Source organism: Rana temporaria, chromosome 11 (assembly GCF_905171775.1).
Source record: "Rana temporaria chromosome 11, aRanTem1.1, whole genome shotgun sequence".
NCBI lineage: Eukaryota > Metazoa > Chordata > Amphibia > Anura > Ranidae > Rana > Rana temporaria.
In genome coordinates this window covers 2472777-2496247 of record NC_053499.1, presented here as the reverse complement: position 1 = coordinate 2496247, position 23471 = coordinate 2472777, and the positions used below count along the sequence as shown (strand labels likewise).

At 45.7% G+C, this 23471-nt stretch overlaps 1 protein-coding gene across 1 annotated transcript in view; it reads left to right on the top strand.

The window, feature by feature from the left end:
* The window catches only part of LOC120916956, a 72962-nt gene extending 55953 nt beyond the window's left edge, over window positions 1–17009 (top strand). Inside the window, exon 7 of the mRNA XM_040327894.1 lies at window positions 16763–17009. Coding sequence (XP_040183828.1) covers window positions 16763–16812 — 50 coding nt within the window. The 3' untranslated portion in view covers window positions 16813–17009. The remainder of the gene's footprint in view (window positions 1–16762) is intronic.
* Window positions 17010–23471: the final 6462 nt, after the last annotated feature.

Sequence of the window (23471 nt, the reverse complement as noted above, 5' to 3'; positions counted from 1 at the left end):
TAAGGTGGACATCGAGTCTGCGGGCACGGTCACGGAGCATACCCATATGGAAGAAAAATATATTTCCAATATATTTATTAAAAAAAATTATATATTTTAAATATATTTACAATATATTGGCCTACGCAAATATATTTTTACATCTATTCCAAAAATGTAAATTAAAATATATTTTCCAAAGGCATATATTTGAAAATATATTTTTTTAATATATTTGCCAGATATTTTTGAGCATCTAAAAAAATGCATTTAAACATATATTTTTAAATATACTTGTAAAGGCATTCCAAAATATAATTTAAATGCATTTTCCAAAGACATATATTGGAAAATATATTTTTAAAATATATTCTTCAGATTTTTTTAAACACATAAAAAAAGTAATTTCAACATATATTTTTACATATATTTGTAAATGTATTCCAAAAATATAATTTTAATATATTTTCCAAAGGCATATATGTGAAAATATATGTTTGTAAATATATGTTTCAGATATTTTTGAACATATAAAAAAAATGCATTTGAACATATATCTTTAAATATACTTGTAAATGCATTCCAAAAATATAATTTAAATGTATTTTCCAAAGATATATATTAGAAAATATATTTTTAAAATATGTTTTTCTGAAAATATTTAGGGGCAGATTCACAAAGCGAGTACGCCGGCGTATCTACTGATACGCCGGCGTACTTTCAAATTTCCCGCGTCGTATCCTCAAAACAAGATACGACGGCATCTGGGTTAGATCCGACAGAAGTACGTCTTCGTACGCCTTCGGATCTAAGATGCAATTCTTCGGCGTCCGCTGGGTGGCGTTCACGTAGTTTTCTGCGTCGAGTATGCAAATTAGCTATTTCCGACAATCCACGAACGTACGAGCGGCCGTCGCATTCTTTTACGTCGTCTCTAGTCGGCTTTTTTCGGCGTATAGTTAAAGCTGATATTTGGTGGCGTATAGTTAAACCTGCTATGTTAAGTATGGCCGTCGTTCCCGCGTTTAATTTGAAATTTTTTTTTTCGTTGGCAGCAAGCCGTCCGTGAATCGGGATGGACGTAATTTACGTCCACGTCAAAACAATGACATCCTTGCGACGTCATTTAGCGCAATGCGCGGTGGGAAATTTAGGAACGGAGCATGCGCAGTTCGTTTAGCATGGGGACGCGCTTCATTTAAATGAAACACGCCCCCTACTCGCCGCATTTGAATTCAGCGCCGTTACGCTGCTTGAGATACACTACGCCGCCGTAACTTACGGCGCAAAATCTTTAAGGATTCGAACCAAAGCCAGGTAAGGTACGTCGTCGTAGCGTATCTCAGATACGATGCACCGGGGCAGATCCTTGTGGATCTGCCCCTTAATGTCTAATAAAGACATTTCAACATATATTTTTTCTGACATTTTTGTAACTATGACATAGATAACATTCTGAATACATTTATAAGAGAGCCACTCCCATTTTAAAATGGTTTGTTTTACTCCTTTTAAAATAAAAAAATTAAATAAAAACCAAAAGATTCAAATAAAATATTACATTTTTTTTATAAGATTTTAAGCACATAATCCATTTAATACAAAGCAGATAAACCTCTCGCATCCACTTTCCATTCCCAAAGAATGTCATTCTGAATTGAGAACGCTTGTCGGCGGAACCAGCAAAACGTCTTAAAATACAGCAAGTCCAGTTAGTTGGATTTATTGATTGACCTGAATGAATGAGAACCTTCACAGACATCCACCTCCACAGTACAAGGATCTTGTCTGCTTACAGGGTACCGAGAGAAACTCCGGATATAAATCATCAATGTTCTGTTTAATCCATGAATCAGTAGTTGCACTATTATTACCAAACTCCCTCATCAGTGTCTTTATGGACCTTGCTTTGTGCACTGGTGTGCAGTCATGTTGGAACAGGAAGGGGCCGTCCCCAAACTCTTCCCACAAAGTTGGGGGCATGAAATTGTCCAAAATGTCTTGGTATGCTGACGCTTTAAGAGTTCCCTTCACTGGAACTAAGGAGCCAAGCCCAACCCCTGAAAAACAACCTCACACCATAATTCCCTCTCCACCAAATGATTTGGACCAGTGCACAAAGCAAGGTCCATAAAGACATGGATGAGCGAGTTTGGGGTGGAGGAACTTGACTGGCCTGCACAGAGTCCTGACCTCAACCTGATAGAACACCTTTGGGATGAATGTGCTTCTGGAAGAATGGTCAAACATTCCCATAGGACAGCCTTCCCAGAGGAATTGAATCTGTTATAGACTGGGATGCCATTAAAGTTCATGTGCGTGTAAAGGCAGGTGTCCTAATACTTTTGGTAATATAGTATATATACTGTATAATATTTTTATACTAAGTCCAGTCCATTGTTTGGACTTAGTACCTGCCGAAGGGTAATTCCATCAGCCAAATAAAAGGAATTGGGATATTAAAGTTCTCCCCAGCACAAAATTAAAACTCAGCAGCTACACAATGGGGGTTATTTACTAAAGGCAAATCCACTTTGCACTACAAGTGCAAACTACAAATGCAAAGTGCACTTTAAATTGCAAGGAAAGTGCACTTGGAAGTGCAGTCGCTGTAGATCCGAGGAGAAAGGAAAATAAAAAAACAGCATTTTAGCTTGCACATGATTGGATGATAAAATCAGCAGAGCTTCCCCTCATTTCAGATCTACCCCTCATTTCAGATCTACCCCTCAGATTTACAGCGCCTGCACTTACAAGTACACTTGTAGTGCAAAGTGGATTTGCCTTTAGTAAATAACCCCCATACTGTACACATACTGCAGCTGCTGACTTAATATTAGGACACTTACCTGTCCTGGAATCCAGCGATGTTGGTACCCCAGCCAATGCTTCCATTGGCTCTCGGGGTGCTGCTGCTGCCATTCCCTATAGGGGCCAATTCACACCACATGCAGTCCAGTGCGTTTTTTTTTTGTCTGCATGGAAAGTAGGTTATATGGTTTTCAATGGCATAATTCAAACCAGTGCTTGCAGTTCCAGAAAAAAAGTAGAGCATGCTGCATTTTTCCTGCACTGGACTGTAATGGAACACTGTAAAGCACATCAAAAACGCACTAGAATGCACCTGAACGCACTGGAACACACATGTCCTTATCTAAGGTTAAGAAAAAAAGAGGGGTAAATGCACTGGAATGCTTTAAAAACACACCAAACATGCCCTGGAATGCATTAAAAACACGCATGCAGAAAAGCATCGGAAACGCATCCGCCGCAGCGAGATCTCTCGGAAGTGGGGACAGGTACCTGTCAAAAACAGGAACCTGCTCCCCTCCCCCGAAAGGTGGCAAATGTGGCAAAGTGGGGGGGGGGGAGGCAAATAAGTGGAGCTTCCACTTTTGGGTGGAACTTCGCTTTAAATGTCATATCCCTGCCCAAGCTGCACTGTTGTCATGTGCCAATACTAGGCTGGGCTGGAAGATATATATGTAAGTGATGAGAGCTGCATTCTTGTGTGTGTATGTGTGTGTATATACACAGTATATATGTGTATATGTGTGTGTATATAATATATATATATATATATACATACATACATACATACATACATACACACACACATAGAGTATATCTGATATATATATATATATATATATATATATATATATATATATATATATATATATATATATATATATATATATATATATATATATATATATATAATGCCTCTCCCATCACTTACTTACATGTATAAATATTTTTCTCATTTCTTTTTTCTCATTCCTTTTATTGGGATGTGGGTCTGTGATTTCTGTGCCTTCAATCTTCTAATATGTAAATCCTGCCCTGGGAAAAACTCTTCAAACAGACAGACTTCTATCATAATACAGGAAGACAGGAAGTGACCCGGGTGGGAACCAGAGGAGTGAACCTTCACCTCTCACTTCCTGTAAGGCCTAGTCTGAAAAGGAAAGCATGGCATGGTGGAGACTCTCTGTATTCTGCTGGATGGATTCTCCTGGATTAAAGGTATGTCTTCTATCAAATAATATTAGAATTGTGACAGTTTGGTGCATGAGTTAAGTTTTATTTGTCTATTTCCTGCTGAATAGTTATCATTCTGTGTGCATTCACCTCCCCAGTTACCATGCAGCATGTTCACAGTAATGTAATATTATAGAGCTCCTCTTCCACAGCATGTCACTCTGCTTCATATAATATGTGTGGCTTCCATGTTATATCCAGTAACTGTGTAGCATACTTTCAGTGCACATTGCTGCATATAATATTATACGGCTTGCATTCTATATCCACTCATCATGCAGCATAGGGGTTGATTTACTGAAGGCAAATCCATTTTGCACTACAAGTGCACTTGAAAATGCAGTTGCTGTAGATCGGAGGGGAAGATCTGAAATGAGGGGAAGCTCTGCTGATTTTATCATCCAATCATGTACAAGCAAAAATGCTTTTTTTTTTTTTTTCCCATGTCCCCTTCAGATCTACAGCGACTGCACTTCCAAGTGCACTTGTAGTGCAAAGTGGATTTGCCTTTAGTAAATATACCCCATTATAATGTCAGGGCACAGTGCTACCAATGTTTTATGTCTCCCTCCCCCTTTGCATATTATCTGCCCTGCTACTAGGTGCCAACAGATATGGATTTTTCCATACAGATACCAATTATGGGCCACCTTTCAGGCCGATAACAATATGAGGTACTGATATTCTGTTTACATCCAGCTGCCCCAGAAGTAGCCTGATATCAGTTGACACCTAGGCCTTTTTTTTGTATTCTAACAGCCACTGGCCACTGTCAGAATACAGGAAAAAAGAGCAGATAGCAGGGGAATCAATAGCCAGGTTGCTATTGACTATTTTAATTTGCAGTAGCCAATAGCTAGGGGGCTATTACACCCGCCCACTGCCTGTTGTCAATCAGCAAAGGAGAGAATTTGAAGAACATTCTTCTTCAGGTCTTCCTCTGCTGATTGACAGCAGGCATTGGGAACAGGGCGCAATAGTCAGCCTAATTTTAAAATTGAAACAGCCAATGGCAGTCTGGCTATGGTTCCCCCACTACCTGCTGTTTACATTCAGCTGCCATCAAATAAATTGTGCAGAAAGAGGTTAGTGGTGTGTCTGTGGTGTGTGTGTGTGTGTGTGTGTGTGGGGGGGGGGGGGGTGTGGAGGTGGAAAGCTAATTTTTTTTTTTTTTTGGGGGGGATTCTGACAGATGGGCCGCTGTCAAAGCACCTGACCAAGACTGACAACTGGTGAATGGAAAACCGGAATAAGCACTTGGAAGAAGAAAACCGACAACTGAGACAACTTGCCTTTGGTAAGCGGACAACTTAATTACGATGGTGGGCACCTTCCGTTTTTTTTTATATCACCGCACTCAACTGGCACTGTACCTGATCATCATATCTGCATCATCCTTCATTATTCATTTGGTCATCAGTGTTTAAATTTTGTGGTGATATCATTAAGAACTTTTGAGGTTTGGTTTGCCAATTATGTGCTGTTGGCATACAATTTTGGGATCACCGATTTGGCGTATTAACCTCTCATTGGCCCGGATTCAGTAAGATTTGCGCATAAATTACGGGGGCACAGGGCAACGATTTTGCCCTGTGCCCCCGCAAATTTGCGCCGCTGCCCTCGATTCACGGAGCAGTAGCTCCGTAAATTGCGAGGGCGCGCCGGGAAAATTGCCCATGGTAAGCACGCGCAATTTAAATGATCCCGCAGGGGGCGGGAATCATTTAAATTAGGCGCGTTCCCGCGCCGATCGTAAAGCGCATGCGCCGTCGGGAAACTTTCCCGACGTGCATTGCGGCAAATGATGTCGCAAGGACGTCATTTGCTTCAAAGTGAACGTGAATGGCGTCCAGCGCCATTCACGAATCACTTACGCAAACGACGTGAAATACAAATTTCACGACGCGGGAACGGCGGATATACTTTAGCATTGGCTGCCCCTACTATTAGAAGGGGCAGCCTTACGCTAAAGACGCCGTACGGAAACTCCGTAACTTGCGTACGCAGGGCCCGCGCAACATTGTGAATCGGTGTTAGTATGCAATTTGCATACTATACACTGAGCACAATGGGAGCGCCCCCTAGCGGTCATCGCAAGAATGCAGCATAAAATCTGCGTGGCATAAGAGCCGTATGCCACGCAGATTTTAGGCTGCAGTCGGCGTTACGATGTTCCTGAATCAGGAGCATTCGTAACGCCGGAGCAAGTCAGCAATTGCGCTGCGTAACTATGGTTACGCAGGCGCAATTGCTCTCTGAATCCGGGCCATTGTTTATATATATATAATTGGACATTCATTTTGTGAATTTATATACAAATTTTTCTGTGCACTCTGATTTTTTGTTTTTGTTAATTATTGTGCACCGTTTTTGGCATATCAGCCCCTGGATGCCAATCTTTCAATGTGAATTGGTATTGGTAAAATTATTTTATTTTAATTCATTTTTTATCTATTTATTGTGTGTTATTCCACCAGTACTGCTGCCTTTTGTTATTTTTATTTTTTTTTATCTTTATTTTCTGTTTGACCAATCATTTTCCCTTTCATTCTACAGTATTTTAAGGCAGAGTTAGGCAACCTTAGAGAGGTGGAAATCTACCTGAACAACATGGGAGAAGTCAAAGATCACTGGGCACAGTGTCTTCCAATGTTGCCTCCTCACACCTGACTAAAACCTATAATTGCCGTACTACCGCGCTGCAATCACGTGCCTTTCACTGCAATTACTGGTGTAAACATTTTGCCTCCTCACCACCTTGCATAATTTCTCAGAGGCGCATTGGAGCATTGCATACCGCACGTGTGAATGAGCCCTTAGTTGCATTTGGCAATAGCACTTTTAAGGCTCATTCACATGTGAATTTGGGGTGGTAAAACCCTGCCCCCAAGCCCTACCCCCTTTAGCTGCTAAGTGGGAGGGGGTCAGGGTGCCATGAGAGATGGGTGCTTGAGAGTTACTATTAGCTCTCAAGCAACCAGAAACAACAGTACCAATGGGGATCGTTGGGAAACTGGGAGTTTACTGTACTACATTCATTATAGTATCAGTGAGTGCACTGAGGTAACTACATACTATATGCACAAGTAGGATTTTTGTTTTGTGGAACATCCTTACTTTTAACTTGGGTGAAACCCTCCTGGAATATTTTTGATCTAGTGGGGGGGGTCAGCAGCAGACTGGAGGAAGCCCTCTAATCATGTAAAAGTACATTTTTCCACAAGTCATCAATTTCTAACACATGAAATGTATGGATATAGTGAGAAAATAGGCCATTATTTTACTTAAAAAGTTTTTATGCATTTCCATAGATTTGCCTGGCGTAATGGATACTTTGAAAACCACAAGAGCGCAGCTAATAGTACTGAAGAATGATGGTGGAAGTTCATCCTGTGTGGGTGTATCATGTGCATCACCTTCTGTCCCGTCTGAAGAGTTGAACTCATCTCCTTGTCAAGTGTCGTACTCAAGGCCTAAACAGGTAGGTTTTTCTTTTGGTACCGAAACATTAAAACGTTGTCTTTTTTTTTAAATATCAAACATGTCCTACTCCTATTTACCTGCTCTGTGTAAAGGTTTTTGTACAGAGCAGCTCAGATCCTTCTCTTCTCAGGTCCCATGCCGGTGCTCCTGAACCAGAGCTGTGTGTGTCCAATCACACACTGAGCCTTGCCTTGGCCCCATCTCCTAATTAGCTCACTGGCTGTGATTGACAGCACCGGGAGCCAATAGCTCCCACCGCTACAGAAAACCAATCAGCAGTGCAAGTCCCTGGAGAGACAAGGCTCTCGTGGACATCGCTGGATCGAGAGGGGACTCATGTAAGTATAGGGGGGCTGCTGCACACAGAAGTTTTTCTTTTTACCTTCATGCATAGAATACATGAAGGTAAAAACCCTTGTGTCTTTACAACCACTTCAATAAAAAGTAACTTTTAAGGCGGTGCCTCCAAGCGGCTGAAAGATGGAGAGAAGCGGGTACAGTTAGACCCTATGAAAACATCAGCTTTGACATGTAGACTGTAAGCCAATTTGACTGTTGTGTCAAAATGAGATATCTTGCTCAGTCTGGTAGTAGTCTGAACTAATAAGGCAAGTTGTAGGCAAGATGTTGATTTTTATACTGATTTTTGAAAAGTCTACAAAATTTTGATGTTTTTATACATGCTTAATATTGTTAGTTTTATTTACTCAGCTGCATCTGTTAGACCCCTTTCACACTGAGGCAGTTTTCAGGCGTTTTAGTGCTAGAAATAGCCTCTAAAAAGCTCATAAAACTGCATCCCTTTCAGTGCAATGAGTAATTTCACACTGGGGTGGGTGCGCTTGCGCAACATTAGAAAAAGTCCTGCAAGCAGCATCTGGGGCGTGTTGGGAGTGTTATACATAGCGCTCCTAAAACACACCTGCCTATTGAAATTAATGGGCAGCGCTTCCAAAGCACCTTAAAAGCGCATTAAAAACTGGACTTTTTCCCTTAAAAAAAAAAAACACCTAAAAAGTGCTACAAAAACACTGCAAAACCGACTGAGCTTTAGCATCGCTGCAGTGTGAAAAGGGTCTTATATGGCTTTTGATTCACAGGGAAAATCTAATAAGTCTAATATTTTCCATTTACTTTTTAAAGCTGCTACTTTGGCAAAGTTTCCTGGGACTTCATAAGCTGTGATCAGTGACGCTGTTACGAGAAAAATTGCGGCGTTGAAATATCACCTGAAGGGAAACATCAGGAACCTCAGCAGAATACCACAAACTTCTATGTCATTAATGTCATTTATCACAGTTCTATTCCCTGTGTTGTAGTTTTTGTATATTTACATGATAATAAAGTTGTGTGTATTGTACTGTGTTACTGTTTTTTTTCCCAAATGTTTGCTAGTTTTATAGGCCTACAATATATAAAATACAATATTTAAATACACAGCATTTCAAAATGTAATAGGAATGTATTTTTTTTAATTTTGCATTCAGAAGTACATTTACATTTATATTTTAAATATATTTTAAAAAACATTCTTAATATATTTTTCCCAAATATATTGCCATATATTTGAAATGCTACAATTTTGTCCAGATTCAATATATTTCAAAAATATATTTGTGAATATATTTTAGAATGCATTGTGAAATATGTTGCAAATATATTCATAAATATATGTTAAATGTACTTCTGAATGCATTTAGCAATATATTTTTGCAGCCATAAATATATTGCAAAGTGCATTTTGGAATGTATTCAGAAATATATGTAAAATGTACTTAAAATATATTGAATCTGGCCAAAATTGTAGCATTTCAAATATATGGCAATATATTTGAGAAAAATATATTAAGAATGTTTTTTTAAAATATATTTAAAATATATTTTTCTTCCACATGGGTACCCCTGCCAGAGCCCGACCACATGGTGGCAAATTAAAGGGGACGTATATATACGCCCATTTGCACAGCCGTGCCATGACTGTTGTATAATCTATGTCATCTCAGATCTGTAACCCTTACCCGCATTGCTATACCTTAACAAGTAACTTAGACCAGACCGAGGGTGTGGAGTAAACATGGCCGTAGCAGCCTCCTTTATTTAAAATATAAACGTTTTAACATAACTTAAAAACCAGATTTCCTAACCCAGGGTGTGATCAATGATGGAGGAAAACTTTATTAGAACTTTTGTACCATTCCTGCACTACGGCCTTCTTCTTCCGATAACAGGCCTCAAGCCGACTTCCTGACTCAAAGACAACTTGACCGCAGTGCCCCATTTCCATTACTTTCAGCTAAGCCTCCGCTTGCTGTAATCCCAAACCTCAGGACCCATACCAACGACAAGTCCTGACCATGTTTTCCTGGTATTTCCTCCTCCTCAACACGACCGACACCCGCCACAGCGCCCCACTGTAAACACCTTTACAGTTGGGCGACCCTCCACACCCTAAGGGCCCTCTGAATCCCATCCTGCAGCCCTAGCACCCACATATCTATTCCTACGTCTGTCAAATGTGCCCCATCCCTGCGCAGATACCGCCACGTCCCCTCCTCTAGCTCCTTGTGCCGAACGACCAACCCCCCATTCCTCTCCATGAACCTCCCAATGTCCCTGTTCACCTTTCTCCTGGCCCTGTTGATGCCCCCCCATGATCTGGCAAGGCGCCACGACGTGCGAGACACCATGTCAGACCATACAACTACCATCTCTGGAAAAGCCATGCGCAGCCTGAGGACATCAAACTTTATGTCCTTAGTCAGGTCTAACATGGACTTCAGGCCGAGGTCGTTCCCGCCCACGTGCAAAACCAAGACGTCGGGCGGTCTGTCCAACCGCGCATATTTATGCACCTCGGGCACAAGCCTGCTCCAAAGCATCCCACGAACCCCTATCCAGCGAATCCTAGCCTCCTCCCTAGGAAACCCCAGCTGTCTACCTCCAGGTCTGGCCTCAGCCCTCTTTGCCCCCCAATATACGTATGAGTGACCCATGATCCATATCAATGCCGGCTCCGAACCTGTAAAACAAAAGAAATTCTCCAGCGTAACCTAGCCGCCCCACTAATAGGCTTCGTAACCACATAGTTATCCATCCCCACCTCCCCCATATTTAACCTTCCTCTCACAATTAGACTAACAAATGAGGGCGAACATAGATACGAAACCTATTAGACTCCCATCTCCCTATTTTTTTCACTGACTCATCATCTAAACCATTCCTAGCTGCCTCTGTAGCTGCTCCGATCTTAAACGAGTGGGCTGAATATTCTTTGTCCGCCAGGCCCAAGACCCTCAAACCCGAGTGAAATACCGCCGTGAATTGAAACTTGGATAAAGGGGACCCATCTGCGTGTATCAGGAAGGACTGCCCAACCTCTGGGCGATTGTCCAGAAAACTACGTATCACCCCCACCGGACAAACCGGCGACCCAGGCACCCCAAAGACCACGACCCTCTTGCCTTTTCCCATTTGATCTGTCTTGGACTTTCTCAGCCAAAGTGTCACCCTATCCTTCTCGCAACTTACCTCGGTCTTCCAGATCCCTCCCTGTATCTTCTTGGAAGGGCTAACCAATTCCCCTATCCGAAAAGCTCCAAAGAAGGCTAACGCAAATGCCGCACGGAATAATGCGACTTCATAAGCCGAGGCGCAGACCTCCGGCAAACATTCGAATAAACCCTTCAGCACCCCAAACGACACTGGCCGTCTGGCATCCCTGTTGGGTTTTCCCCGTCTATAGCCTTTTAATGCCTGTCTCACCCAAAATTCTTTTGTGAAATCCGGTAGGCCTTGCCATTTTAATAGAAATGCCAATGCCGCCACTTTCTTATTCAGACCCGAAACTGAGACCCCTCCCTCCATTAACCTTGCCACAAAGTACAACACCAGTAACCTTCCATCCGGACCCTTGACTTCGACCCCAGTGTCGCGGACAACCTCCTCCCACTCCTGCCAAACCTTGTTGTAGGCGGCCCACGTCGTCTCACTCACCGACCTGCGAATCCACCCCTACGCTACTCCAAGGCAATTTTCCACAGACCGTCGGGACAGGTGAGTCCTTCTTTCTCCGCCTCCGGCACCAACTCCCGAAACCTGTCCCACTGAAAACGAGACAACGCATCAGCGATGACGTTTTCAACTCCGGGGATGTGCACTGCATAAATAAATATATTCAATTGCATGCAACGCAACGTCAGCCTCTGGAGCATCCTCACCACCGGCGGGGATGACGCAGACATTTTGTTAAGCACCTGAACCACTCCCATGTTGTCTACGTGGAAACGAACCTTTCGATCCCGAAAGGACTCCCCCCACAGTTCCACCGCCAGCACCACTGGAAATAATTCCAGGAGCACCAGGTTTTTCGTGAAACCTGCCTGTACCCAACTCTGCGGCCAAGCGCCCGCACACCATTGTCCTTGGAAAAAAGCTCCAAATCCCGTAGAACCCGCTGCATCGGTAAATAACTCCATGTCATAATTGCTAACCGGCCCCGCCATCCACATGGCCCTCCCGTTAAAGGACTCCAGAAAGCTGAGCCACACCTGTAAATCCTGCCTGTGCGTTCTGCCCAAACGGATAAAATGGTGCGGTGAACGGACCCCTGCCGTGCTGGCCGACAGCCGTCGACAAAAGGCCCTACCCATGGGTATAATGCGACAGGCAAAATTGAGCTTGCCCAGCAAGGATTGGAGAGCTCGCAATGTCACTTTCTGAGACGCCAACATACCCCTGACTTCGTCCTGCAACGCTTCCACTTTGCCATCCGGCAGCCGGCACTCCATGGCAACCGAGTCTATCGTGATCCCCAGAAAGGTAATCACCGTCCTCGGCCCCTCTGTCTTGTCCGGGGCCAACGGGACCCCAAAGCAATCCGCCATGTGCTCCAATGTCCCTAACAGTACCGCACACGTCCTGGTTCCGGTCGGTCCGACGCACAGGAAGTCATCTAGGTAGTGGATGATGGAACTCACCCCTGAAACTTCCCTGACCACCCATTCCAGAAATGAACTAAACTGCTCGAAGAAAGCGCAGGATATCGAACATCCCATGGGCAGGCAACGATCAATGAAGAACTCGTCTTTCCAAGTGCACCCCAACAGGCGGAAGCTGTCTGGGTGCACTGGTAGCAGCCGAAAGGCAGCCTCCACGTCGGCCTTAGCCAACAGTGCCCCCTGACCGTAATGCCGCACCCAAGCCACCGCTGCATCAAAGGAAGTATACTTAACTGCACAGGTGTCAGGGTCTATGGCATCATTCACCGACCCCCCTTTGGGAAAAGAGAGGTGGTGGATCAACCGAAATTTGTTAGGCTCCTTTTTTGGAACTACCCCCAACGGCGACACCACCAACTCGGGCAAGGGAGACTCCGCGAACGGGCCCGCCATGCGCCCTAGCGCCACTTCCTTCCGTAGTTTCTCCGAAACCACGTCAGGATGGCGCAAAGCCGACCTCAAGTTCCGAGGAACCGGCGGAATGTCCCGCAACGAGCATGGAATCCTAAATCCTTCCCCAAAACCCTCCTCCAGCAAGCGGGCGGCCTGTCTGTCCGGATACCTACTTAGAAACGGCCGCATCTTTTCCACCTTCACCGGCGTCGTCCCTCTTGTTGCCAAACTCACCTGATCGCCCTTTGCCTTGTTTAAAACATCTCGCCTGGGTGTGGGATCCCCCGCAGCCCGAACATTCGTGTTTGAACCTGCATGAAGATCCAAACTTGCAGTTGCCGGCGTTGTATTGCCAACAAACCCCTTTCGTTTTGCTGGCCGGCTGTCCAGAGGAAGACGACCCGCCGGCCCCGTCTCGAAAAAACTGATTCGGCGCCCGTGCAGCCGTCATAAGGCGGACCCACAAGTTTATGTCCTTGTGGTCCCACCTTAAATCCGGACGCATCGCCATCCTCTGCCTAAATTGTTCATCGTAGCGCAGCCAAGCTGTGCCCCCATAAACCCTGTAGGCCTCCCCAATAGAGTCCTGGTACCCAAAAAGCGCCGCCCCGCATTCCGGCTTCTTAGTGCTAATCACACTAGCTAGAATGCCGAAAGCCTGAAGCCAATTTTAGAAAGTACGCGGAATGAGACGATACCTACGTTTTTCTTCGTCCCCTTTCTTGTAGTCGTCCGGTTTCACCCTGTCCAGGTTAAACTTCTCCAGGGGCAATAGTGAAAAAATCTCGACATACTCACCCTTCCCTATTTTTTCGCGTACCTCAGCCTTCAAGTGTGTCCCTAACGGCCCCTCAAAACATATGTACATTTCGCACTTGGCCGCGTCGTCTAGCCTGACCAAGTCCTGCCTTTCAACCGGGGCCTTATCGGCCTCTTCCCCCTTCTTCTTTTCCCCTTCCGCCGCCGCCGCAGCGGGGGTTGACACTACGGGCGCCGCGGGCTGAACCCCCCCAGTATCCGCCATCCCTGCAGCAGCTAAACTAACACCAGTCTGCGGGGCCCCCCACGCACCCACGGGGTTAACTTCACCCCCCCCCTGCTCAAAACGGGACACCAGCTCCTTGATCCCCTCTAAGAAACCTTTAAATCCAACCTCCTCCCCCCTAAAACCCTGTCTGGTCACTGTCTGGCTACCACTGACCCCCCCTTCTCTGTCCACAGCAGTAGCATTGGAAATGAAAGAAGACTTACCGGGTTGCCTGGGGGGTGGCGCCCCAGCCGAACGTCCAGACTCCACCGCCGCTGCGATCGCCGCGTTGAACCCTTCCTCCTCAGATCCGGAAAGTTCTCCTTCCGACCTGTCAGCACCCGGATCGACCTCCACAGATGAAAACCCTCCAGGGGAAGGATCCCTGGAGGGGCAAGGTCCTGCCGCATCCTGACCCCTCCTCCCCGCGGCGGACCCGCCGAACGATTTCGCCGCCGACTTTCCCGCTCGGGGGGGGCTTCCTCCAGCCCTGCTGGCCTCACTCCTGGACGCCGACCTTCTGGACGTCCCTTCCATCCGGCTAGGAGACCCGGCCGCCGAGGTGCTAGGCCCGCGGTCCGCGGCCCTGGATACATCCTGCCGAGGCCCCTCCCCGCGACAGGCCGCATGGTGAGAGGGGCCCGCGCGCTCCGGTTCCAGACGGCGAACGGGCGAATCGGCCGACCCAGAGCTCCTGGAGCGGCCGCCCGTAGAGCTACGCGGTTGCTGGGGATTCCGTCCGGTAACCCCCCCAGCGGGAGCGTTGCGGCGCTTGGCGGGGGGGGCCCGACGGGGCCCGAGTAGCGGGATTCCCTGGACGCGTGGCTCTTGGGGAGAGGTCAGGGGAAAAGCGCTCAGGCGGCTTGGACCGCCTAGCTCGCGCTGACTCTCCCCCCCGTGTCTGCGGACCCACCGCAGGTGGATCCATAATAGGCCCCAGGTTCTCCTGAACCCAGTCTCGCCCCCTGGAAGAGGCTTCGGCCCTGAGCTCTTCTAGCAGCTCCTGGATGCGGGACATGCTGAAAATCACTAGGGGCAGTGTTACAGCTATGGGCGGGCTCTTCACTTTTATATCGCCCTCCCTGCCCCTCCCCTGTTATCACGGCCAGTCCCCTGCCGTCTCTCTTTCCTTCCCAGTTTAACCCCCGTCATGCCCGCCCTCCGCCTATGGCATTCTTTTTTCTTTGGCTCCGGGCTTTTCTTTCTGTCGACGTATACGTTCGTGCGGCGGACGGCAAGCTGTTAACATTCATATTATTATTATTTTTTCTTGTGTTAAGTTTATTTCTCTTACATCGTATTTCTGCAGTAGATGCTGTTCAGATGGTTTGTAACTATTGATAATAAGCCTTTTTATTGTGATTTTCCATGTTATTGCATAGCTATTTGGTGTGATATTGACTCCATTGAGGGTTCTACCTCTACCTCTTAATATTATGACTTCGTTATTCAGCCATTTTTTTTAAATCATGGTGCTTTTATAGTTCGTAACCAGAAGTAGTTACGGACACAGTCACTTCTGGTTTAACCAGGAAGTGCGTCATAATAGCGTGATAGGCTGATTTACTGCGAATATGCAGGCGTCTTGGGAACGCTCCAGCTGTACACACATACAGTAAGGTAATTGGTGATTTTGATATTGTACACTATAAATTGATCCCGCCACAGCCGCTTGGCTCATTCCTCCAGATGAAGCCACATGGGAGGTGGTGAAACTAGTAGAGGTGGAGCCTGGTGGAGGACTACTGTTGCAACTGAGTGAGACTGTTCTGACTTATTATCCATGCTTTTAAATTTTAAATAAATTTGTTTTTATTGCTAGCTGGGGTGGAGAGGTTTTTATTCCTAATCCCTTGGATACTGCAGCTATAGGAGGCACTTTTTCTCATTTTTTCAATGTATCTCTGAACTTAACCGGTAGCAAATGTGGAAGCAGCACAGTGGAAGGAACGCAATTGCATACCAGTCATAGATTGCCTTTTTATTCCTTGAGACATCAATGATTATTGATGATTCCGAGGAGGGAGGCCTCGTCCACACGCACGGTTTTCTCAACAAGAAAGGAGAGCTGGGAGAGCTTTTTGCCGAGAAAGTGTATAGTTTCTCGTCGGGAAAACTGCCGGGAATCTCGATAAGAAAAATAAGAGAACCTGCTCTCTATTTTTCTCATCGGAATTCTCGGCAGTGTTTTCCTGCCGAGAAACCCGAGCGTGTGTATACTTACCTGTCACCGTGGAAACCTGTGTATGCTCGATGAGACTTTGGCGCATGCGCGGTAGCTTCCAAGGCATAATGTAGGGTGTAGCAAGATGGCGGCGACGTCGCCATGTTCTTGCCATTCAAAATCACGGCGGTTCTTTTGAATGTGCATGTGTACACAGGGTTTGGCAAGAAAATCTTACCGGGAATCTCGTCGAGGAAAAACAACGTTTTTTTTTCCGACGGGATTCTCGCCAGTGTGTGCAGGGCTTGAGTGTTTGCAGAGGGTGCAAGGCGTGTTTGACCCCCTGCAGGGTCGTGCAAAGGAGGTGAGCGAGCGTTGCATGTGGTGGTGGTGGGAGCACTCAGGATATGGAGGTTGTTTAAAGAAACGTTTGTTTGAAGATATCACACCATCAGTGTTTCTTTGCACAATTGCTCATTTATTACATTCTTCTGATAAGTGAATACTATCATAATATTGAGAAGTGGAAGATATTAGGCACCTTTAGTGCAAGACAAAAAATAAATGTTGCAGAATTTACAACCAAATCCCTTCATCCAGCTTACCAGATATGTTTGTAATTTGTTCTGTATACAAGAGACTAACAAGTAACACATTTTTTACGGTCATTTTCAGGTGATAAACCCGGTTTATGGAGAAGATGGAAGAAGCGCGTTATTAAATGAATCTGTAACATGTACGGAGCAAACCTGACCGGGATCTTCAGTGTACTACGAATTCCATGGCGGAATCCTGGATATATCATAGACTGTAAAAGTGGACAATTTCCCACTTGTTGACACTTGGCTTCTTACATCAGGGTTTGACAAATTTGCTTGGAATCTAGGAGCCAGCTAAAAAAGTTAGGAGCCAGAAAACGCGCCCCGTCCCGCCGAGCTTTTGTGCAGAAGCGAACGCATACGTGAGCAGCGCCTGCATAAGCAAACGGTGTTCAAACCACACATGTGAGGTATCACCGCGCTCGGTAGAGCGAGAGCAATAATTCTAGCCCTAGACCTCCTCTGTAACTCAAAAGATGCAACCTGTAGAATTTTTTTAAACGCCGCCTATGGAGATTTTAAAGGGTAAAAGTTTGTCGCCATTCCACGAGCGGACGCAATTTTGAAGCGTGACATGTTGGGTATCAATTTACTTGGCGTAACATTATCTTTCATAATATAAAATAAATTGGGCTAACTTTACTGTTGTCTTATTTTTTAACTAAAACAAGCGTTTATTTCCCCAAAAAGTGCGCTTGTAAGACCGCTGCGCAAATACGGTGTAACAGAAAGTATTTCAACGACAGCCATTTTATTCTCTAGGGTGTTAGGGTGTTTTTTTCCCCAGCTGTGCCGCCCCAGGCCGCTAATTCTAGTCGCAATTGCGGTTTGCCGAACCCTGTCTTACACACATTAAAAAAAAATTCAGCTAAAAACACAGGGCTTGTGTACAATTCCCTGTACTAATGCCCCATTTATGATCCTCATTTCAAACAAAAAAAAACAGACTGATACAGTGGTGGGGGGGGGCGGGATTAAGAAAGAGTGGTGCAGGCATAAAGGGTTGATTTACCCCTGATGAAGTCACGTGACAATACTAGTTGGGATTGCAGCATTAGGTATCAATCACAGCTGATGAAAGCATACGACCTTTAGCGCTCATGGTTTGCTGCATTTTTGACACAGCACCAGTCACTAAGGGGGCCAATGGGCGTTCCTGGTGGCCGCCTTGTCCGCCAGGTACCCGCGATTGCCCGTTACACAGCGAAGGACGTGGATCTGTGTGTGTAATGATGAGGTGTAAACACAGAGCTCCATGTCCTATCAGGGAGAAGAGACCGATGGTGTGTCCCTTGTATATAGGGACAACGATCGGTCACCTCCCCCAGTCAGTCCCCTCCCCCACAGTAAGAATCACTCTCAGGGAACACATTTAACCCCTTCCTCGCCCCCTAGTGTTAACCCCTTCCCTGCCAGTCACATTTATACAGCAATCAGTGCATTTTTATAGCACTGATTGCTATATAAATGTGAATGGTCCGAAAATTGGGTCAAAAGTGTCCGATGTGTCCGCCATAATGTTGCAGTCCCAATAAAAATCGCAGCATCGCCATTACTAGTAAAAAAAAAAGAATAAAAAAAATGTCATAATTCTGTCCCCTATTTTGAAGACGCTATAACTTTAGCGCAAACCAATCATTAAACGCTTATTGCGATTTTTTTATTTTTTTTGTAGATTTTGTAGATATTTAGTAAAAATATGTAGATGAATACGCATCGGCCTAAACTGAGGAAGAAAACGTTTTTTAAAAAATTGTAAATGAGGATATTTATTATAGCAAAAAGTAAAAAATATTGTGGTTTTCTTTCAAAATTGTCGCTCTATTTTTTTTGTGTTTAAAGCGCAAAAAATAAAAACCGCAGAGGTGATCAAATACCACCAAAAGAAAGCTCTATTTGTGGGGGGCAAAAAGGACGCCAATTTTTTTTGGAAACCACGTCGCACGACCGCGCAATTGTCATTAAAAGCGACGCAGTGGCGGAAGCTAAAATTTCACCTGGGCAGGAAGGGGGTATATGTGCCCAGTAAGCAAGTGGTTAACAGTACAGGGGGCCCCCAACTTGCGAACGCGTTAGGGACTTTCCTCTTGTTTGTAAGACAGAAATGTTCGTAAGTCGCATGCGCATGTGCAGACCGGCAATTACAGACATTTCAGAGATTTTCCGATGTTACCGCGCATGCGCAGAACGGCAATTACGGACATTGCCGACATTTACAGAGGCTCCGCTTGGCCGCGCGTGCGCAGAACGCCAGATGGTCCCCGCAGTCAGGGACCCCCTGTATGACATCATGAGTGTTTCTATGTCTTTTTTCTCATGTTTCATTTGCTACTGAGATAGCGGCACCTGTGACTAATTATGCTGTATACCTTACGGCAGTGGCCCGCGGATACACTGGTGTGACCACTGAAGATTTATGCTCTCTAAGCATCTACCTTATCAATATTTTCTGGTGATGGGATCCATTTTATATACTTGAGCACAGACTTTTGTTGGATTTCTGTCACATATTCCCATTTTGACACAGACTTTTCTACCAGATCATTTCAGTTTATTTGCTTTATTTTTTTCACTTTTGTTGGATAATTGCCACATATTTTGACATAGACTTTTCTACTAAATCAATTTAATAAAATTTTCTTCACTCACGGATTTTTGTTGGTTAATTGTCACATATTGTATTGTGAAGCTGACTTTTTTCTACTGAATAAATTTTTATTTTTATTTTTATTGCTTTCATTCAGTATTTTGTATTCACAATATTTGATGTAGTTCATGTATGTTCCTATTTATCTGCTACCACCTATTACTACATTCAGTGCCGATCCTGGCCTCCCTGGGGCCCTAAGCAAAATGACATGTCACATTAAAGTTGAGAAGTGGGGGGAGGGGGTGTTCTGCTATCGGAACCGACATCTTACATTAAAGTAAGCAGGGTGCTGACTTCTTACCTCTTCTCCCATGCAGCCAGGGGGTTGAGAAGCGGGGCCAAAAATTACTTTTCACCAGGCGGGGCCTCTAGTAATTTCGGGGGCCCCCTGCAGCTTTGCGGGGCCCTAAGCGGCTTGCATAGTGAGTAGAGTTGAGCGGACACCTGGATGTTCGGGTTCGGGTCCGAACCCGAACTTTAAAAAAAAAGTTCGGGTTCGGGAACCCGAACCCGAACTCCGAACCCCATTGTAGTCAAGGGGACACGGACTTTCAGAAAAAAAAATGTGCGGAGGTCCCCGCAAATTCAATAACCAGACCCTTTAGGTCTGGTATGGATATTATGGGGAACCCCGCAGTCAATTAAAAAAAAAATGACGTGCGGTTCCCCCTAAATATCCATAACCAGACCCATTATCCGAGCACGTTGGCCTGGCCGGCCGCAGAAAAGAGGGGGGGACAGAGTGCTGATTCTGACCCCCCCCCTGTGTGAAATGGTAATGGGGTACACTGTACCTCTACCATTTCACGAAGGAAGTGAAAAGTATTGTAAAAAAAACACACTGACACCGTAGAATAAAGTCCTTTATTGAAAAAAACTCCAGCGCTGAAAAATCCACTCGTTCCCGGCTTCCAGCGTTGTCCTCATCCTGCGACGGTGATCTCCCGCGATGAGAAGATCCTGCGGCGTCCGGGTCATCTTCGATCCATCGCTGAGAAGATCCATCCGGAGCGCAGCATCCCCGACCTCCTCATCGCCGGACACAGCCCAGCGGAATGACACGCTGGGGCTGTGTGACATTACTTATATAGAGGAGGCAGGGGCAACCGTCACGTGACCCCGCACCCTCTGCTACGTCACTGGGGAAGCCCAAAAAGAGGGAAGCCGGGCTTCGCCAGTGACGTAGCCCCTGCCTCTTCTATATAAGTAATGTCACACAGCCCCAGCGCGTCATTCCGCTGGGCTGTGTCCGGCGATGAGGAGGTCGGGGATGCTGCGCTCCGGATGGATCTTCTCAGCGATGGATCGAAGATGACATGGACGCCGCAGGATCTTCTCATCGCGGGAGATCACCGTCGCAGGATGAGGACAACGCTGGAAGCCGGGAACGGAGCGCTGGAGTTTTTTTTATTTATTTTTTTAATAAAGGACTTTATTCTTTGGTGTCAGTGTGTTTTTTTACAATACTTTTTACTTCCTTCGTGAAATGGTAGAGGTACAGTGTACCCCACTACCATTTCACACAGGGGGGGGGTGGTCAGGATCTGGGGGTCCCCTTTGTTAAAGGGGTCTTCCAGATTCTGATAAACCTCCCGCCCGCAGACCCCCACAACCACCGGGCAAGGGTTGTGGGGATGAGACCCTTGTCCCCATCAACATGGGGACATCCTCCCCATGTTGAGGGCATGTGGCCTGGTGCGGTTCAGGAGAGGGGGGGGTGCACTCTGTCCCCCCCTCTTTTCTGCGGCCGGCCAGGTCAACGTGCTCGGATAACGGGTCTGGTTATGGATATTTACCGGGAACCGCACGTCATTTTTTTTTTTAATTGACGGCGGGGTTCCCCTGAATATCCATACCAGACCTAAAGGGTCTTGTTATTGAATTTGCGGGGACCTCCGCACATTTTTTTTTCCCGAACTCCGATCCCGGACCCGAACTTTTTTCAATTATTCGGGTCCGGGTTCGGGAAAAACCAAAAGTCCGTACCGAACCCGAACTTTACAGTTCGGGTTCGCTCAACCCTAATAGTGAGCCTATAGGGTGGATCGGCCCTGACTACATTCCCCTAGCATACTCTCTTTGCTATACACAGCGCCATAGCCTGCAGATACATTGGTGTGATCACTGTGTAGATTTATGCTCTCTAAGCACCTATCTTATCAATATTTTCTGGTGATGGGATCCATTTTATATACCGTATTTACTCGAATATAGGCCGAGTTTTTCAGCATATTTTTTTTTGTGCTGAAAATGCCCCCCTCGGCTTATACTCAAGTCACCTTTTTGCGCCCGAACTTTGGGGACCCGGTACCTGGACCCCAAATTTTGACACACATGTAGTCCCACGCTTCCTCTACAAGTGTGCAAAGTTTGTTGGCCGGGGAGCACTGATTTTTCAAACCCGGACACCCCTTCCATAGACTCCCATGTTAAACGGTCCTTTCTCCAGTGACTTTGGGGACCTGGTACCGGCCAGTCGTAGGTCCCCTGGACCCCAAACTTGGCACACATGTAGCCCCATTTATCCTCTACAAGTGTGCAAAGTTTGTTTTCTGGGGGACCTACGGCCACGGAGCACCAATTTTTCAAAGCCAGGCACCCCTTCCATAGACTCCCATGTTAAACGTCAGTCTAGGCATGGGCACAGTGAGGCATGGACATGGACACAGTGAGGCATGGACATGGACACAGTGAGGCATGGGTACAGTGAGGCATGGGCACAGTGAGGCATGGGCATGGACACAGTGAGGCATGGGCATGGACGCAGTGAGGCATGGGCATGGACGCATTGAGGCATGGACACAGTGAGGCATGGGCATGGACGCATTGAGGCATGGACACAGTGAGGCATGGGCATGGACACAGTGAGGCATGGACACAGTGAGGCAAAGTAAGGCACAGTGAGGCATGGACATGGACACAGTGAGGCATGAACATGGACACAGTGAGGCAAAGTAAGGCACAGTGAGGCATGGACACGGCATGAACATGGACACAGTGACGCAAAGTGAGGCATGTGGATGGACACCCTAGGCTTATACTCGAGTCAATACGTTTTCCCATTTTTTTGTGGTAAAATTAGGTGCCTCTGCTTATATTCAGGTTGTTTTATACTCGAGTATATACGGTACTTGAGCACAGACTTTTGTTGGATTTCTGTCACGTATTCCCATTTTGACACAGACTTTTCTACTAGATCATTTAACTAGAACTGCCTAATTGAACTAGAAAAAAATCCTAATCTAGCCATTTTACGTTTTTGTACAGAAATGCAAACATCTTCAAATTGTCTGTTCAGTACAGAATTTATGACATTTTACTTTCATAAAAAAAGAAAGATTATTATTAATGGATATGTTCAGTTTTGGGGAAAAGACATCTTAGTATAGCGCTACCCTCTAGAGGGCAGCTGAGTTTTTGGGTCCCCCTATTCCTGCCCAGCCAGTCAACACACATTTTCTAACTTTCACACAGAGTCAGTGACCAGTCCATAGGCTTTTATTTTATTTTTATTAAAGGAAAACAACTTGGAAAGGAAAGCAGGGTTATGGGATGCCCAACTTGACTTGGTTGAACAACTCAACAAATTCCTTCACTATATACACAGAAAATCGTAGATCCTGGACTGTATCCCCCCTGCAATAATAGCAGTCTCTCTTGAATTAGCTGAAATAATTTCTCTTGTAGGAGCTCTAGGTCCCCTTAGTTGAATTAGCAAAGTCCCATACTTGCAGGAGCTCTGTATTTCCTTCCTTGAAATTACCAACCCAACAGGCTGCCTTGGAAAGTGTCCAAAAAGCAAGGGGTTTAGGTTAGCCTTGACACTGTCCCTTTAAAAGCATGCTGGATATTGCATTTGGCAGCCTTCGCCATGGGGGTGCAGAGGTACTCACGCTGTTCCTTGAATCCTGCTGCTTTGGATAAGACTGCTGTCCAAGTCCTCCCATGCTAGCTTCTCTCCTTCCTCGGCTCCCCCAGCCTCAGGATCCCCCCACAGGCTTCAGAACTCCATCTTCCACCCAACAACAACAACCCCCACCTGGCCAGGCTCCATAATGTTTATGTTCTGACCCGAATACCTTGCACGGTCCCCTGGCTGGGGATTGGTCAGATTCCCCTGAATATGCAGATCATT